The following is a 19,887-nucleotide window of genomic DNA, read 5'->3' on the forward strand; positions in this document are numbered from 1 at the left end:
CACGGCCGCTCTACCCACTATGTCGTGCCTCCCCAAATAAGTGTTGCCAATGTAGAAAAACATAATGTCAGGTTCAAACACTGACGACATCTATTAAACAGGACAAGAAGCAAAGAATCAAATCAAGACAGAATTAAATTTGGCTCAATTTGAGGAGAAACGTCTGGTCTGTACTTTTGTAGTCTCCAGTCTCCAGCACGCTCTGGCGAAAGATTGTAAGCCTCCTTTATTTGGACTTTCCCTGACCACATGGCAACAGCTGCTTCCAAAGGGACGTGGGTCGTAAACAGCATTGCCTTTGGTTACAAAACAGTTCAAAAGGTCGTAAAACAGTTCAAAGAAAGGTTCGTAAAAGAGTTTTAAAAAAAAGCGGTGTCTGGAACTTGGGCAGATCCTGCCTTCTCTCCGCTTTGTAGTCCTTGGGTTAAAACAATATATTTCTGTGGATTACAATACATGAAAGAAAACCGAACACCTTCATGTTGCTTCCCCCCCTACACAGTGGAGTTTTACAAGCCTTCTTCTTGGTAGGTTCAAAGACGTCTTTTTTGCTTCTCGCTGGGAACTCATTGAAACACAAAGTTTTTGTGATAACTTAGATCAAATTATTCTAACACATAATATAACCCCTGTAAATCAGCCTTATTCAAATTTTGAGTCAGAAACCCAAATGACTCTGTGTAGTTTTCAGAATATGGCAACACGAAATATTCCCACCTCAAAGTACCCTCGTCCGCACGAACGAGACCTTTCCGACGGTATGACATATGTGGGGGTTCGTTGGCCGCTTCATCTCGTATTAATCGTAAAAGAAACGTGTGGAACGATAATAAAAGTTGAAGTATGAGCAATAATAATAATATGGGCTGTTTGCATTGCAGCAGGCCCATAATTAGTAGGCCTGAGTAGTCATTAAAGAGAAGGCAGAGGTTTTATGTAACAAGTATATTTAATATTTATGGCCACAGTGACATTACAGTTTGAATATAGGAAAAAAAACATTGTGATTCTTTGGCATACCACTAGATGGAGCCTGGTTCATCTCGTATTAATTGTAAGAGAAACGTGTGGAACGATAATAAAAGTTGAAGTATGAGCAATAACAATATGGTCTGTTTGCATTGCAGCAGGCCCATAATTAGTAGGCCTGAGAAGTCATTAAAGAGAAGGCAGAGGTTTTATGCAACAAGTATATTTAATAATTAATAACAAACAGTGCAGGCATGTGATTTTTCCGTCTAAAGTCGGAATTCCGTCTTTTTTAATCTCTGAGGGAAAAAAAATGATCTCCCGTTTTTCTGGGTTTTTTTCCGACCCTAAATCAAGATTCGAGACGTAGTTTATATTACGCCGTAGTTGATTGGTCGATATGTTCCTTGTGACCAATCAGGACATCTGTTATGAATGATGACGTTAATAACGTCGTCATTCATAATGGTTATTAGCCCCATTTTCCATATGTAAACGATGTCGGTTCTCGAGAGAAAGGACGCTTTACGAGTAAAAGAAATTGATAAACATGTCAAAAATAAGTTTCGATGGGACTGGATGGAAAGGGAAATCACTGATACTGTTGGGAAGAAGGAAGTTACGACTTTGTTCGGTGATTTTTTTCGGAAAATCGATCGTCCCGGAAAGGTTTTGTGCACGTGGTGTCATGATAATATTGACTATGGATCACCAGGTTTCAAGGCTTTGGAAGTACATGCGAAACACCAAAAACATGAAACAACTTGAAGCAAGGAAAACAAACTTTTCACTAGCTGCTACTTTTGGACATCAACCGAAAGTGACATGGAGAGGAAAGATCCACCCACAACCCACTTCAGTTGCAGACAGGGTTGTTAATAATGAGGTAAGCTAAAAAAAAATATTTGCTTGCGAAATACGCATGTTTGTTTGAAATATGAACCAATTATTGCTTTGCGAAATATAAATGGGTTTTTCTAAAAAATAAAAAGCCACGTGAAAATATATTATGAAATTACAGAAATTCAAAGAGTCGCATTATTGATTCCAGTTCATTTATTTGAAATAAATTTGCATATAATACTATTTTGTAATATTAAGTTCTTATGTAGTCTCTTGAAACTATTGTCAGTGGTGTAACAATCTTGAAGGTAAATATTTTCACACTTGTTTCATGCAATATGTCCTCACATTATTATTATCTCCTGTTTTCAAATATGAGTAAACAATACTAAACATGTTTAATTATTTTCATAAATTGATATCCTATTTTGGCGAAAAGAATGAAATGTTTACATTTGGTATTTTGTTATATTTATCCAAAAAAGAAGCTACAAAAGCAGAGAGCAAAAGGAAAATGCAGGCTGCTCAGAAATGTGCAAGGAAGGCTCATGTTAGGACTCTCCGAGAAAGCTAATGTGTGAAGTGAACTGAAGTCATGTGGTAATACTGTAAATAAACTGTAGATAATATCACTGATCAATGTGACACCTGTGGATGTGAAATGAACACAAGATGTAAATATTAGTGACTAAATACCGTTGGGACTGAACCATATACAGTGATTCATTATTATAATTGGGTTATGTATGTTCTATTAATGATGTTTTCATGTCTTTAAACACTAAAATATTTTCTTCAAATGGTGCTGTCTTTGTTAATTTTAGCATGTTAAATTGGTGAAAAACCAGGAGCTTCGGGACCTGGAAATTTTTTCAGTCTTTTTCATTGTGGTCAAATCACATGCCTGACAGTGGGAGACCTGGCTTTCTGCTCCGCCGTTCCCAGTCTGTGGAACGCTCTCCCTGACCACCTGAGGGCACCACAGACTGTGGATGCTTTTAAAAAAGGCTTAAAAACCCTTCTTTAAAAAAAAAAAAAAAGCCTTTTTTTAATATATATGCATACTAGTTTTAGCTATTTGGCTGTTCTAGTTTTTATTTGTATTATTATTATTTTTATTTTTTAATACACTGTAGCACTTTGAGGTTGTTTACTCAATGTAAAGTGCTTTTTACAAATAAAATCTATTATTATTATTATTTATGGCCACTGTGACATTGCACGGTTTGAATATAGGAAAAAAAACATTGTGATTCTTTGGCGTACCACTAGATGGAGCCCATGTACAGTTTGAGAATCACTAATGTGGACTAACTATAACTTTTAATTATATAACCATGTCTGTGCACAATTAACCACACTAAAAAAAACATTAATTTTACTGTCAAAAGTCATGATTTATTGCTTGTTTCAAAGTTCAATATAAACAGATTATTTTTGTAAAAAAAAAAAACCAGACGCTGACGTTCATCGGCCGCGCTTGCTGGTTAGAAACCTTTTACAAGAGCGGCGTCATTACCAGCGTCCGTGTCCGCCTGGACCCGGACCAGATGGGGCGTGTTGGAACTGACCCTAAAAATTGAGTGCGGGAGGATACTCGCCCCCGTCAGCCAGTGTGTGTTTGTGGTAGGATGTCAGAGGTCAAAGGTCAGACCGACCTCTGACCTCCTTTAACCTCATCCGCCGGAAGACGGCCCCCGCCTGCCGGGTCTCCAGGAGCAGGAGCTGCCTCCCTCGCCACTTAGGGGGTTGTAGTCTAAAAGAAAAGACATTTTAAATGCTGACAAGAATGTAGCAACTTATATGACTGACATGTAAAATTAGTAGGGATGTCCGATAATGGCTTTTTTGCCGATATTCCGATATTGTCCAACTCTTAATTACCGACACCGATATCAGTCGTGGAATTAACACATTATTATGCCTAACTTGGACATGGTATGGTGAAGATAAGGTCCTTTTTAAAAAAAAGTAATTCAATAAAATAAGATAAATAAATGAAAAACATTTTCTTGAATAAAAAAGAAAGTAAAACAATATAAAAACAGTTACATAGAAACTAGTAATTAATGAAAATGAGAAGAATTAACTGTTAAAGGTTAGTACTATTAGTGGACCAGCAGCACCCACAATCATGTGTGCTTACGGACTGTATCCCTTGCAGACTGTATTGATATATATTAATATATAATGTAGGAACCAGAATATTAATAACAGAAAGAAACAACCCTTTTGTGTGAATGAGTGTGAATGGGGGAGGGAGGTTTTTTGGGTTGGTGTACTAATTGTAAGTGTCTCTTGTGTTTTTTATGTTGATTTAATTTTAAAAACAAAACAACAAAAAAAACAAATACCGATATTAAAAAAACGATAACGATAATTTCCGATATTACATTTTAAAGCATTCATCGGCCGATAATATCGGACATCTCTAAAAATTAGCTATTAAAGCTAGCATGCTAACAGCGTTACGCACCAAGTAATATTGGACTGAGGCGTATGGCTTACAAAATTGTCTTGAAAGGTTAGCATGCTAACAGTAAACATGTATCAAGTACCGAGAACTGAGTAAAATTGACAAAAAAAAAGTTAGCATGTTACATTTTAACATAAGAGTTAACATACGCCGGAAAAATTTTAAAAAAATACATAAAAGTTAGCATGTTAAAATGTAACATGCTAAGAGTTAACATGTCACCCCAAAAGGGACAAGCGGTAGAAAATGGATGGATGGTACAAAGTTATGGCTGATGTGTACGCATGCTAACAGGTAAAAAGTGTCACGTACCAAGTAATATTAGACTGAGGTGTGCGGCTGAAAAATTGGCTTTAAAAAGTTAGCATGCTAACAGTTGACATGTATCAAGTACCAAGTTATTTGACTGAGGTGTACAGAGCAAAATTGGCTAAAAAATAGAGATGCTTTAAAATGTAATATCGGAAAATATCGGTATCGTTTTTTTTTATTATCGGTATCGTTTTTTTTTGTTTTTTTTATTTTAGTTTTTTTTTGTTTTTTTTTATTAAATCAACATAAAAAACACAAGATACACTTACAATTACTACACCAAGCCAAGAAACCTCCCTCTCCCATTTACACTCATTCACACAAAAGGGTTGTTTCTTTCTGTTATTAATATTCTGGTTCCTACATTATATATCAATATATATCAATACAGTCTGCAAGGGATACAGTCCGTAAGCACACATGATTGTGGGTGCTGCTGGTCCACTAATAGTACTAACCTTTAACAGATAATTTTACTCATTTTCATTAATTACTAGTTTCTATGTAACTGTTTTTATATTGTTTTACTTTCTTTTTTATTCAAGAAAATGTTTTTTAATTTATTTATCTTGTTTTATTATTTTTTTTAAAAAGGACCTTATCTTCACCATACCTGGTTGTCCAAATTAGGCATAATAATGTGTTAATTCCACGACTGTATATATATCGGTATCGGTTGATATCGGTAATTAACAGTTGGACAATATCGGAATATCCCTACTAAAAAAGTTAGCCTCCTAATGTTAATTAGCATGTCATGTACAAAGTTACATGACTGAGGTGTACGTCGGAAAGATTGGTTAAAAAAAGTTAGCATATGTTACATACCAAGTTGTGACTGACGTGTACGGCAGCAAAAGTGGCTAGAAAAGTTAGCATGCTAGCATGTGCTAACAGTCAACATATGTCAAGTGCCAAGTTATATATGACTCTGGGGTTAACGGTTGCAAAATTAGGAAAAAGTAGCATGCTAACATTACATACCAAGTTTTATGACTAAAGGTGTACGAAATTAGCTTAAAAAGTGTATAATTGGCTTAAAAAGTTAGCCTATGAATTTTGGTGCATTCACACAATAAAGTTCTCTTTAGCAGAATATACAAACCCCAAAACCAGAGAAGTTGGCACGTTGTGTAAATGGTTAATAAAAACAGAATACAATGATTTGCAAATCCTTTTCAACTTATATTCAACTGAATAGACTGCAAAGACAAGATATTTCATGTTCGAACTTTTCTGGGTGTTGTTGATAAATGGCTTTCGCTTTGCATAGTAGAGTTTTAACCTGCACTTACAGATGCAGCGACAAACTGTAGTTACTGACAGTGGTTTTCTGAAGTGTTCCTGAGCCCATGTGGTGATATCCTTTACACACTGATGTCGCTTTTTATTGCAGGGATCGAAGGTCCGTAATATCATCGCTTACGTGCAGTGATTTCTCCAGATTCCCTGAACCATTTGATGATATTACGGACCGTAGATGGTGAAATCCCTAAATTCCTTGCAATAGCGCATTGAGAAATGTTCTTAAAATGTTGGACAATTTGCTCACGCATTTGTTGACAAAGCGGTGACCCTCGCCCCGTCCTTGTTTGTGAATGACTGAGCATTTCATGGAAGCTGCTTTTATACCCAATCATGGCACCCACCTGTTCCCAATTAGCCTGTTCACCTGTGGGATGTTCCAAACAAGTGTTTGATGAGCATTCCCCAACTTTATCAGTCTTTTTCGCCACTTGTGCCAGCTTTTTTGAAACCTGTTGCAGGCATCAAAATTCCAAATGAGCTAATATTTGCAAAAAAATAAAGTTTAGCAGTTCGAACGTGAAATATCTTGTCTTTGCAGTCTATTCAATTGAATATAAGTTGAAAAGGATTTGCAAATCATTGTATTCTGTTTTTATTTACCATTTAAACAACGTGCCAACTTCACCGGTTTTGGGGTTTGAACAAGCCAAGTGTGTTTCTCTTCAAGGTCTTTACTTGAACGGTCTTCTTACCAGAGCCGCGGAGTGGCTTCTTGTCTTTCTTTGGTTGGACCGACGTGCTGGACGAGGCGCCGTCGTCGCTGCTCTGTTGGAGACACCAGAGAGTCAGAGACGGCTCAGCTTTGAAAAGAATAAAACACTCCGTCATCCTTTTAGTGCGGCGGTTCTCAAACTGGGGTACTGGTACCGCCAAGTACGGTGTTTTACTTTACGATATTCAAACACAGTGGTACTGTTCAAACTATGAAATGTCCCAGTGGCCATAAATATTAAATATATATTATATAAATATTACATCTGCCTAGTTTTTGATAAATACATAGGCCGGGGGTCAGCAACGTGCGGCTCTTTAGCGCCGCCCTAGTGGCTCCCTGGAGCTTTTTCAAAAATGTATGGAAAAATTTTTTATTTTTATTTCAATATGGTTTCTTTAAGAGGACAAACATGACGCAAACCTCCCTAATTGTTAGAAATCACACTGTTTACATTAAACATGCTTCACTGATGAGAGTATTTGGCGCGCACAATTTTGTCCTACTAATTAAAGTTAAAGTACCAATGATTGTCACACACACACACACACTAGGTGTGACGAAATTATTCTCTGCATTTGACCCATCACCCTTCATCACCCCCTGGGAGGTGAGGGGAGCAGTGGGCAGCAGCGGTGGCCGCGCCCAGGAATCATTTTTGGTGATTTAACCCCCAATTCCTACCCTTGATGCTGAGTGCCAAGCAGGGAGGTAATGGCTCCCATTTTTATAGTCTTTGGTATGACTCGGCCGGGGTTTGAACTCACAACCTACCGATCTCAGGGCGGACACTCTAACCACTAAGCCACTGAGTAGGTATTTTCGGAATTTCGGAAGTCCTTGAACGCACCGTAGTTTGTTTACATGTACAGCTTTCCTTAATGCTGCCACAGAAAGACATGTTTTATGACGCTCCTTCTTTGTCTTATTTTGTCCATCAAACGTTTTATACTGTGCGTGAATGCACAAAGGTGAGCTTTGTTGATGTTATTGACTTGTGTGGAGTGCTAATCAGGCACATTTGGTCACTGCATGCTAAATGCTATTTATCAATCAATCATCAATCAATGTTTATTTATATAGCCCTAAATCACAAGTGTCTCAAAGGGCTGCACAAGCCACAACGACATCCTCGGTTCAGAACCCACGTAAGGGCAAGGAAAAACTCACAACCCCAGTGGGACGTCGATGTGCATGACTATGAGAAACCTTGGAGAGGACCGCAGATTCTAAAAATATATAAACAAAATGTTTTTAAAAGGGGACAAGCGGTAGAAAATGGATGGATGGATGGAATAAAAGAGCAAAGGGATGAAATGTAATGAGAAAAAGTTGCCATGTTGACTCTAATAACACAAAATAGTTGTTTTTCTTTAAAACTGTCATTGTTAAAAAATAACCTTTTCAAGGCTACAGTTACTTCACAACAAATATTGCACTTTGAAATATGTTTGGGGGGGAAATGTTGCATATTATGTGGTTTTCGGCATAAAAGAGCATAAAACTAAAATAATACAACTTTATACGGGCAGATAGATTTGAAGTTGATCTAGAGATTTAAGCGTTGCAAAAACAAATAGTATGACCTATTTTTAACATTTTAATGACAGACCCTTCCAGGTCCCCGGGACCAAACTTAAAGGAAGCCCAAAATATGTTCGGGGAGAGAAATTGCATATTTGTTTTGGTTTTGGGCATAATAGAGCATAAAACATAATAATATATATGTAAAATAATGTAGGACTTATTTTTACAACTTTTATGAGTGAGCCCTTTTGGATCCCTGAGTATTTAAATTAGATTTTTTTTTTTTTTAAACTCATCGTTCAAAAAATATTGAATCAAAATGTTATGAATTATTTACCTTTTTTTTTTTTTTTTTTTTTTTACAAAAAGGGCATAAAACAAACAAAAAACATGAGAAAAAAATAAGCGTTGAAATTAAGAAAAATATGTGACCTATTTTTAACACTTTTATGAGTGGGGCCCTTTTGGATCCCGGAAATTTTTTGTGGGATTTTTTTTTTTAAACTCCATCCATCCATCTTCTTCCGCTTATCCGAGGTCGGGTCGCGGGGGCAGCAGCCTAAGCAGGGAAGCCCAGACTTCCCTCTCCCCAGCCACTTCGTCCAGCTCCTCCCGGGGGATCCCGAGGCGTTCCCAGGCCAGCCGGGAGACATAGTCTTCCCAACGTGTCCTGGGTCTTCCCCGTGGCCTCCTACCGGTCGGACGAGCCCTAAACACCTCCCTAGGGAGGCGTTCGGGTGGCATCCTGACCAGATGCCCGAACCACCTCATCTGGCTTCTCTCGATGTTTTTTTGCTCAAAAAATTTGAAATATGTTTGGGGGGAAATGTTGCATATTATGTGGTTTTGGGCATAGAAGAGCATAAAACAAAAATAGGAAGCCCAAAATATGTTTGGGGAGAGAAGTTACATATTTTTTTGGTTTTGGCCATAGTAGAGCGTAAAACATAATAATATATATATAAAATAATGTATGACTTATTTTTACGACTTTTATGAGTGGGCCCTTTTGGATCCCTGAGTATTTAAATTTGATTTTTTTTTTTTCTTTTAAACTCATGGCTCAAAAAATGATTTAAAGGCCTACTGAAAGCCACTACTACCGACCACGCAGTCTGATAGTTTATATATCAATGATGAAATCTTAACATTGCAACACATGCCAATACGGCCGTGTTAACTTATAAAGTGCAATTTTAAATTTCCCGCTAAACTTCCGGTTGGAAACGCCTTTGGATGATGACGTATGCGCGTGACGTAGCCAGTGAAACAGGAGTATCGGTAGCCCATTGAAGCCAATACAAAATAGCTCTGTTTTCATCTCATAATTCCACAGTATTCTGGACATCTGTGTTGGTGAATCTGTTGCAATTTGTTCATTGCATTATGGAGGAAGAAGCTGAGCAAGCAAAGAAGAAAGTTGTCGGTGCGAAGCGGAGTATTTTGCGAGGGAAGTCAGCAACACAACACAGCCGGTGTTTCATTGTTTACATTCCCGAAAGATGCAGTCAAGATCGAAGAACTCGGACAACAGAGACTCTTACCAGGAGGACTTTGGCTTCGATACACAGACGCAGACGTGCTACCGTGAGTATGCAGCTGCGCTTCCAAACATTTGATCGCTTGCCCGTACGTGCGTGTCACGTACATAACTTTGGGTAAATATAAAAGCTTTATGAACCTTGGGTTAGGTGAACGGTCCTTTGGGCTGAGTGATTGTGTGTGTTGTGTAGGTGTTTGAATTGTATTAGCGGGTTATATGGACGGGAGCTAGGAGCTAGCATAATAAACACCTAGGTGTTTGTTATGCGGGATTAATTTGTGGCATATTAAATATAAGCCTGGTTGTGTTGTGGCTAATAGAGTATATACATGTCTTGTGTATATTTACTGTTGTAGTCATTCCCAGCTGAATATCAGGTCCCACCCGCCTCTCACAGCATCTTCCCTATCTGAATAGCTTCCACTCCCCACTAGTCCTTCACTTGCACTTTCCTCATCCACAAATCTTTCATCCTCGCTCAAATTAATGGGGAAATCGTCGCTTTCTCGGTCCGAATCGCTCTCACTTCTGGCCGCCATCACTGTAAACAATAGGGAACTTTGCGGAAATGTTCAACTGACTACGTCACGCTACTTCCGGTAGGAGCGAGGCTTTTTTTTGTCAGATACCAAAAGTTGCGATCTTTATCGTCGTTGTTCTCTACTAAATCCTTTCAGCAAAAATATGGCAATATCGCGAAATGATCAAGTATGACACATAGAATAGATCTGCTATCCCCGTTTAAATAAAAAAAATTCATTTCAGTAGGCCTTTAAAATGTTATGAATTATTGACCTAGTCAAGGCTCCAATTATTTCACATCAAATATTCCACTTTGAAATATTTTTTGGGGAAAATATTGCATATTTTGTGTGATTGCCATTAAAAAAAGTTTTTTTTGGACAAAAAGGGCATAAAACAAACAAAAAACATTGAAAAAAAAGAATAATGTAAAAAATATACTGTATATATGTGACCTATTTTTAATACTTATGAGTGGGGCCCTTGTGTTTTAACTCATTGCTCAAAAAATTATGAATTCAAATCAATGTTATGAATTATTATCACAACAAATATTGCACTTTGAAATATGTTTGGGGGGGAAATGTTGCATATTTTGTGGTTTTGGGCATAAAAGAGCATAAAGCCTACTCAGTGGCCTAGTGGTTAGAGTGTCCGCTCTGAGATCGGTAGGTTGCGAGTTCAAACCCCGGCCGAGTCAAAGACTATAAAAAATGGGACCCATTACCTCCCTGTTTGTCACTCAGCATCAAGGGTTGGAATTGGGGGTTAAATCACCAAAAATGATTCCCGGGCACGGCCACTGCTGCTGCTCACTGCTCCCCTCACCTCCCAGGAGGCAATCAAGGGTAATGGGTCAAATGCAGAGAATAATTTTGCCCCACCTAGTGTGTGTGTGACAATCATTGGTACTTTAACTTTTTAACTTAACATAAAAATACTAACACTTTATATGGGCAGATAGATTTGAAGTTGAGCTAGAGATTTAAGCGTTGCAAAAGCCATTCAAATAACTTATTTTTGAACATTTTCATGACTGAGACCCTCCAGGTCTCCGGGACCAAACTTAAAAGGAAACCCTAAAGAATAATTTAAAAAAAAATCTACTGTTGTATTGGTTTTGAAAATTAAAAGTATCATGCTTTGATTTTTCAGTGAGCGGCCCTCAGTTGTAAAAGTTGTTCAACTACAGGGAGGGTCGCCAAGTGGGGGACTTAATTGCATGAAGCTTTTTTTTGGATCATGCTGTGATGAACAAACACGCTTATATGTAATAAAGCAGATGTTTAACATGTGTCACATGAAAACATTCTGCTTTTGTCGAACGGGTCGCGGTAAAAGAGAATATTAAGTCGACCTGTTTGCTCGCTCCTTTGCTGCTCCTGCCCAGCTTCATGCTCTCCCAGTTTTCGATCTTCTGCTTCCTCTTCTCTTCCTCTTGCTGCAGACACACCACACGCAGCAGGTCAAAGGTCGTGTCTGAGAAGCAACAATAACACGTGCGCATTCGGGCGTGCTTCACCTGCTTTTGCTTCTCTCTGAAGAGTGCCGCTTTGGCGTCCTGCTCCTCCTGCATCTTCCTGCGAGAAATCTCCATGGCCTCCTGGCGTCTCACCACCTCCTCAGAGTCTGTGACGAGACAACAGGCGCTCGTAAGTTGACGCGCAAATGTCGCGCACGCCATCGAGTACGACGGTACATTGTGTGAACCTCACTTCCCAACGCCTTAAAGGGGAACTGCACTTTTACTTTGATTTTGCCTATCGTTCACAATCATTATGAGACAAAAAATACAAAAGTTTTGTTTTTATGCATTCTAACATTTAAAAATTGTCTCAATCTACATGGCGAGCAATGCAGCTAATTACAGCAATCAATTCTACTTGAAAATCAGTTTTAAAAATGAATTAAAAAACCAGCAACAATACTTCATGTACTATATTATACATCTTCAGTGTTTCCCATAAACTGCCAAGATACCTGTGGCGGTGGGGGCGTGGCTATGGGCGTGTCCATGGGCGTGGTCACCATGACATCATCGAGTAATTTGCATAATTTACTACAATGATATGATTTTCTCTAAAAAGGCTCAAAAAATTTATACTTACTAATTAATAATAACAGTTTTGTTTTAAACGTCCATCCATCCATCCATTTTACAACATAATTACAACACTTTATGTACATATTTATATACAGATTTGAACAATAAGTTATTCACTGAAATATATGTATTAATTGTGGTTCTTACAAAAAATATATCTTATAAAATATAAAAGCTAAAATGTCTCTTAAAGCTCTGCCCCTTTAATTAGTGCATACTAAATAATTTAACTTTAGCCTATTACTACAACCATATTATTTACCAGCAACATAAAGTGAAACAGAGGCAGAGGTGTCCTGCCACAGTCAGTAACAAATAAACAGAAAACAGTAGTGGTCAAATACAAATCAGGCAACAAGAGAAGTATCCTACACTTCTCTTTTGTAAAGTAAATCTGAACAGCCTATATGGGCATCTACATCAACTATATGATTTGCCTGAGAAGCTGGACAGGACAAAAAAACAAAAACAATTTTTTTTTTAAAATGTATTTTATTTTATTTGTGGCGGACGTAATTCTTTCGTGGCGGGCCACCACAAATAAATGAATGTGTGGGAAACACTGATCTTGTATAATAACCAAACTGTAGCAACATTATTATTGTAAGAGCCAACACTTCTGAGTCGCTCCTGAGTATAAGTCGCACCCCCATCCAAACTATGAAAAAAAACTGCGACTTATATTCGGAAAAATACGGTACTTACAGCATGTATATAAAACATTGGAGGCTTTTAGATGTTCTTAGAGCGCTTAATAGGTGGAATTGAGCAACTCCCATTACATTCTTTGTTAGCTGACTTTTGCTAGTGTTTATTTACGAGTTAGAATGCATTGGTCTTACGTAAGGATTGTGAATGATAAGCAAAATAAATACAAAATGTGCAGTTCCCCTTTAATATCTGAGCTAGACAATGAGCTGACAGCCCATGGCTTTTAGATAATTGGCGAGCACTGCTCAATTAGTTGGAACGTGTGGTCCCTGGTACGAGCCCAAGGATGGACTGTGCAGGATGACCATTGCCACACACACACACACACGCGGGTGAGGAAGTGACCTTGCGGTGACGAAGACGCGACGCTTTGGGGGCTCTGGCTGGACCTCCTCTTGCTCAGGTAGTGGACCAGCAGGTAGACCACCAGCAGTACGACCAGCAGGTGCCAGCCATACTCTGACAGCAGCTCTCCAGCTAAAAAGAAACAAGAAAAAACAGTTATTGACATGAAAAATACAAAATGTAGCCAAGTTACACGTACATACATTAAATTAAAAAGATGGTTTGACCAAAACAGACTATCTTTGAATCTCAGTAAGACTAAAATAATGCTATTTGGTAACAGTAGAAGAGAAAGTCAAACACAAATACAGATAGACGGAGTAAATATTGAAAGGGTAAAAGAAAAATAATTGTGTTTTTCAACCTTTTTTGAGCCAAGGCACATTTTTTTCATTGAAAAAATCCAGAGGCACACCACAAGCAGAAATCATTAAAAAACTAAACTCAGTTGACAGTAAAAATTTGTTGGCGCAATTGTTGGATATGACTAAACCATAACAAAGCATGCATCAAAATATGTTCTTAGAGCGTTTAATAGGTGGAATTGAGCAACTCCTATTACATTCTTTGACTCAAAGTGCTGTCACCACCTGTCACATCACGCCGTGACTCTTTTTGAATTTTTGGGTGTTTTCCTGTGTGTAGTGTTTTAGTTCTTGTCTTGCGCTCCTATTTTGGTGACTTTTCCTGTTTTGTTGGTACTTTCCTGTAGCAGTTTCATGTCTTCGTTGAGCGCTATTCCCCGCATCTACTTTGTTTTAGCAATCAAGACTATTTCAGTTGTTTTTATCCTTCTTTGTGTGGACATTGTTGATTGTCATGTCATGTTCAGATGTACTTTGTGGACGCCATCTTTGCTCAACACGCTGTAAGTCTTTGCTGTCGTCCAGCATTCTGTTTTTGTTTACTTTGCAGCCAGTTCAGGTTTAATTTTGTTCCCTAAGCTTCAATGCCTTTTCTTAGGGGCACTCACCTTTTGTTTATTTTTGGTTTTAGCATTAGACACCTTTTTTAACTGCACGCTGCCTCCCACTGTCATCTGCATATTGGGATCACGACAAACCATGTTCCGACACCTACAAAGCAATTAGCTACCGGCTGCCACCTACTGATATGGAATAAATGATAAATGATAAATGGGTTATACTTGTATAGCGCTTTTCTACCTTCAAGGTACTCAAAGCGCTTTGACAGTATTTCCACATTTACCCATTCACACACACATTCACACACTGATGGCGGGAGCTGCCATGCAAGGCGCTAACCAGCAGCCATCAGAGGCAAAGGGTGAAGTGTCTTGCCCAAGGACACAACGGACGTGACTAGGAAGGTAGAAGGTGGGGATTGAACCCCAGTAACCAGCAACACTCCGATTGCTGGCACAGCCACTCTACCCACTTCGCCACGCCGTCCCTAGTATATATAGTATAACATTGTTACTCTACCGAGCTCTAGACAGCACCAACACTCAACGGCACATTATTTGCAGACTATAATTACTTGTTTGCAAAAATAAAAATATAAAATACTTTTACCCCAAATAGATGAAATTACATAATCTCCCACGGCACACTAGTGAGCATAGTGGTTGAAAAACACTGTAATAATAGATGATAAAATTAATTGGAAATCTCATGTTAAAAAAATATACAACATAAAGTAACAAAAAACACGTCAATAATGAATAAAAAAAACATGTTCTCGAGCAAAAATCACTTCATATTCTCTACTGCTCACTAGTGTTACCATATCTGAGTTATTGTGTAGAAATATGGGGGAACAACTACAAATATGCGCTTCATTCACTAACCGTGTTACAAAAAAGATAAATTAGAATAATACTGTATTATTCTAATTCTAATGTTGGATATAGAGAATATACAAACCCTTTATTTATTAAATCACAATTATTGAAATTCAACAATTTGGCGCATTTGCAAACAGCTAAAATGATGTACAAAGCAAACTGTAACCGGCTACCCAAAAATGTACAACAATTCTTCTCAACAAAAGAGAAATATAACCTTAAAGGGAAATCTACTTTAAAACATTTGTATGATCGTACAACACTTAAAACCTTTAGCATATCAGTATGTGGAATTAAATTATGGAACGGATTAACCAAATATATCAAACAAAGCACCAATATGATTGAGTTTAAGAGACGGTTCAAACTACAAGTGTTCACAAAGTACACAGAACAAGAAGTATGGATGAACATCTTGAATGTGTGAATGTGAGTGTGAATGTTGTCTGTCTCTCTGTGTTGGCCCTGCGATGAGGTGGCGTCTTGTCCAGGGTGTACCCCGCCTTCCGCCCGAATGCAGCCGAGATAGGCTCCAGCACCCCCCGCGACCCCAAACAGGACAAGCAGTAGAAAATGAATGGATCTTGAACCCTTTTATATTGAGACAAAGATTATTTATGTATTCAATATCAGTATACAGAGAACAAGGAAATTGGACAAAATTGCTATTGTATGAAAAGGGGTAGGATTAAATAAGCTCTGCTTCTTCTTACTCCTTTTCGGACGTGGCGTAATGAAACAACTGGAATTGTGTGATGCATTGCATTGTACCGTATGCATGTTCCAGATAAACTGAAACTGAAACTACATTAAAACCTCTAAAGCAGTGGTTCTTAACCTGGGTTCGATCAAACCCTAGGGGTTCGATGAGTCGGGCTCAGGGGTTCGGCGGAGGTCAAAACACACCCGACTCATCATGTAAATAAAAACTTCTCCCTACGGATACGGCAACAGCTGACTGGTTTGCAGGTGTGTAATTTGTTGTGAGTTTATGCACTGTGTTGGTTTTGTTGTTTGAACAAGGTGATGTTCATGCACGGTTCATTTCATGCACCAGTAAAAAAACATGGTAACATTTTAGTATGGGGAACATTTTCACCATTAATTAGTTGCTTATTAACATGCAAATTAGTAACATATTGGCTCTTAACTCGTCATTATTAAGTACTTATTAATGCCTTATTTGGCATGGCCTTATTATAACCCTAACCCTCTAACCCTGGCCCAAACCCTCTAACCAAATAACTCTAAATTAAGTCTTTGTTACTTAGAATATGTTCCCCATACTAAAGTGTTACCAAAAACATATAACTTTGTCTTGAATTTGAAAAAAACAACATTTTATTTTTCACTAATAAGTTGATTGGCAACACTAAATTGGCCCTAGAGTGTGGATGTGAGTGTGAATGTTGTCTGTCTATCTGTGTTGGCCCTGCGATGAGGTGGCGACTTGTCCAGGGTGTACCCCGCCTTCCGCCCGATTGTAGCTGAGATAGGCTCCAGCGCCCCCCGCGACCCCGAAGGGAATAAGCGGTAGAAAATGGATGGATGGATGGGACTAAAGAAGGGTTCGGTGAATGCGCATATGAAACTGTTGGGGTTCGGTACCTCCAACAAGGTTACTAAAGCAGTGGTTCTTAACCTGGGTTCGATCGAACACTAGGGGTTCTGTGAGTCGGCCTCAGGGGTTCGGCGGAGCTTCCGCCGCGGAGGTCAAGACACACCTGACTCATCGTGTAAATAAAAACTTCTCCCTATCTACGTATTATGGATACCCCCAAACAATGTTCCCTCTAATTTTCCATATGCGTGAGCAAACGTAAAAACTCCTTGAGCATTCAGTGGAGCATTTGTGAGCGACGTCAGATGTGCACATGCACTGTGGCCACACCAGCAGCACACCTGTCCCAAACCTGACTAAATAACAAGTTAAATGTTTTATTATTATAATCAAATGACAGCAGTCATTTCCATGAGATTATTTTCTAATATAAGTCTTTTGGCCCACTTACAATGACAATAACAAAAAATATTGTTTTTCATGAGCTGTGTACTAGTATTGTATGTCTGGTGGGGTTTCTGCTTTGGAAATAATTTGTACCCCTTGCAGATATCGCATTTAGTTCCCACTAAAACATTCACATGTTGCATAATGAGATGTAAACATGGCATCATGTGTACATTCCTGTAACTTTCTGTTGGTAAAATATATCTTTATTAGTATTTATTTAATATAATAACATAATTTCATGATTATTATTTATAAATTAAGATTAAATTAAGAAAAAAACATTTTATTTTTCACTAAAGAAGGGTTTGGCGAATGCGCATATGAAACTGTTTTTTTTTTTATTGAGACTTTTATTAGTAGGTTGCACAGTGAAGTACATATTCCGTACAATTGACCACTAAATGGTAACACCCGAATAAGTTTTTCAACTTGTTTAAGTCGGCCGAGGTCCACTTAAATTGATTCATGATACAGATATATACTATCAGATATATACTATCATCATAATACAGTCATCACACAAGATAATCACATTGAATTATTTACATTATTTACAATCAGGGGTGTGGAGGGGGGGGGGGGTAGGATATGGACAGCAAGTAGTGGACATAGAGAGAGAGAGAGAGAGAGAGAGAGAGAGATCAGAAGGCATAAGAAAAAGTATCTGCATTTGATTGATAACATTTGATTATTAGCAATCCGGGGAGGGTGTTAGTTTAGGGTTGTAGCTGCCTGGAGGTGAACTTTTATTGCGGTTTTGAAGGAGGATAGAGATGCCCTTTCTTTTATACCTGTTGGGAGCGCATTCCACATTGATGTGGCATAGAAAGAGAATGAGTTAAGACCTTTGTTAGTTCGGAATCTGAGTTTAACGTGGTTAGTGGAGCTCCCCCTGGTGTTGTGGTTATGGCGGTCATTTACGTTAAGGAAGTAGTTTGACATGTACTTCGGTATCAGGGAGGTGTAGTGGATTTTATAGACTAGGCTCAGTGCAAGTTGTTTAACTCTGTCCTCCACCTTGAGCCAGCCCACTTTAGAGAAGTGGGTAGGAGTGAGGTGGGATATGGGGTGGAGGTCTAGAAGTAACCTGACTAGCTTGTTCTGAGATGTTTGGAGTTTAGATTTGAGGGTTTTGGAGGTGCTAGGGTACCAGGAGGTGCATGCGTAATAGAAAAAGGGTTGAACGAGAGTTCCCGCCAGAATCCTCAAGGTGCTTTTGTTGACCAGAGAGGAGATTCTGTAGAGAAATCTCGCTCGTTAGTGGGGTTCGGTACCTCCAACAAGGTTAGGAACCACTGCTCTAAAGGCTTAGTGGCCACATGTGTGGACCGCACCTTTTAGCTCTTATTTCCAAAATTGTGTACACTACTGAATTGGGGTCTTATTGCCGCTTTTGTGGACACTTATACTGCCATCTGGTGGTGTCAGAAGAGTATAACATACAATGGAATTTGGAAAAAAAAAAGTGTAAAAATAAGAATTAGCATGCCACTAAACATGAAGTACACGTTTGTGTACTTATGGACTAAGTGCATCATATCAAAAGATAATTCTTAGTTGTTATTCTAATTAGGGTCCAATAAGCCCAAATAGCAAAGGCAAATAAAAAAAGCATGTAAACAAACAGCTTGGGCCTTAAGAGGTTATTAATAAATACGTTTAACTACTTACTTGGTATGTTTAGTACTATATTTACAACTACACTCTTTGCTTTTTGATCACATATAAGCTACGTGGATATTGAAGGTAAATAAAAGCTAACTGCTGACGGAGCTAGCGTGTTACACGACGTCCGTGACACAGCAACAAAAGAAACAATTGACCAACAGTTGAATGAATGATTTGAGTTAATGAAATTGTTAATTGGTTAGTTTGTGTAAGAAAGAAATGGTTACCGATAACGCCAACAGAAGTCAGATCCTGGTTCTTCAGGGATGTTTTCTGCACCACTATGTCATCCTCATCATAAACATCTGTAATCTCCACGTCGTCTTCCATTTCAGAAGACAAACAGTCGCTGTGAGTAAAGACTGTAAGTAAAATTACTTTTTTTTATATATTTCTGTGATGACGCAGCAACTTGAGGCTCGAATTGTTTGTTTGCGTCGCCTCGTCTTCTTCTTCCGCGTTCTTCTTCTTCTTCTGTCAATTTCCTGAAGCAGCTCACGTTCACGTAAGCAAGGTTGTATAGCTGTCTCCTAGCGGCAAGGTTTGCTACTACACCCCATCGGTTATATCGCTGTATATCGGGCATTGTTCAGTTCAGTTCAGTTTATTTCGAACATGCATACAATACAATTACAATGTAATGCATCACATATTTCCAGTTGTTTCATCACAGCACGTCCGAAAAGGAGTAGGAAGAAGCCATGAATTGATTTACGGATTGTAAATAATGTAAATAATTCAATGTATATACTCGATCTGATGATTAACTTGTGTGATGACTGTATTATGATGATAGTATATATTTGTACCATGAATTGATTTAAGTGGACCCCGACTTAAACAAGTTGAAAAACGTATATTCGGGTGTTACCATTTAGCGGTCAATTGTACGGAATATGTACTGTACTGTGCAATCTACTAATAAAAGTCTCAATCAATCAAAAAAAAAAAAAGCAGAGCTTATTTAATCCTATACCCTCTTTCATACCATAGCAGTTGTATCCCATGTTTTTGTTCTCTGTAACAGAA

The 19,887-nt window shown here is 38.3% G+C and overlaps 1 protein-coding gene across 1 annotated transcript; it reads right to left on the reverse strand.

The window, feature by feature from the left end:
- Positions 1-3,185: 3,185 nt before the first annotated feature.
- On the reverse strand, positions 3,186-19,359 carry selenos (selenoprotein S). The gene is made up of 6 exons (XM_062022413.1): positions 19,086-19,359; positions 13,373-13,504; positions 11,735-11,841; positions 11,570-11,653; positions 6,601-6,673; positions 3,186-3,568 (listed from the first exon to the last, which is right to left on the reverse strand). Exons 1-6 carry the CDS (start codon positions 19,186-19,188, stop codon positions 3,489-3,491), a joined length of 579 nt encoding a protein of 192 aa, XP_061878397.1. The 5' UTR covers positions 19,189-19,359; the 3' UTR covers positions 3,186-3,488.
- Positions 19,360-19,887: the final 528 nt, after the last annotated feature.

This window comes from Entelurus aequoreus, linkage group LG02, assembly GCF_033978785.1.
Source record: "Entelurus aequoreus isolate RoL-2023_Sb linkage group LG02, RoL_Eaeq_v1.1, whole genome shotgun sequence".
Lineage (NCBI taxonomy): Eukaryota > Metazoa > Chordata > Actinopteri > Syngnathiformes > Syngnathidae > Entelurus > Entelurus aequoreus.

What these genes read in the sequence shown, in the direction of transcription:
- selenos (XM_062022413.1), bottom strand. Translation starts at nt 19,188, where the DNA reads ATGGAAGACGACGTGGAGATTACAGATGTTTATGATGAGGATGACATA. An exon ending in GACTTCTGTTGGCGTTATCG is followed by an intron (nt 13,505 to 19,085) that starts GTAACCATTTCT and finishes GTTTCTTTTTAG; the next exon opens with CTGGAGAGCTGCTGTCAGAG. An exon ending in GAAGCCACTCCGCGGCTCTG is followed by an intron (nt 3,569 to 6,600) that starts GTAAGAAGACCG and finishes CTTTTCTTTTAG; the next exon opens with ACTACAACCCCCTAAGTGGC.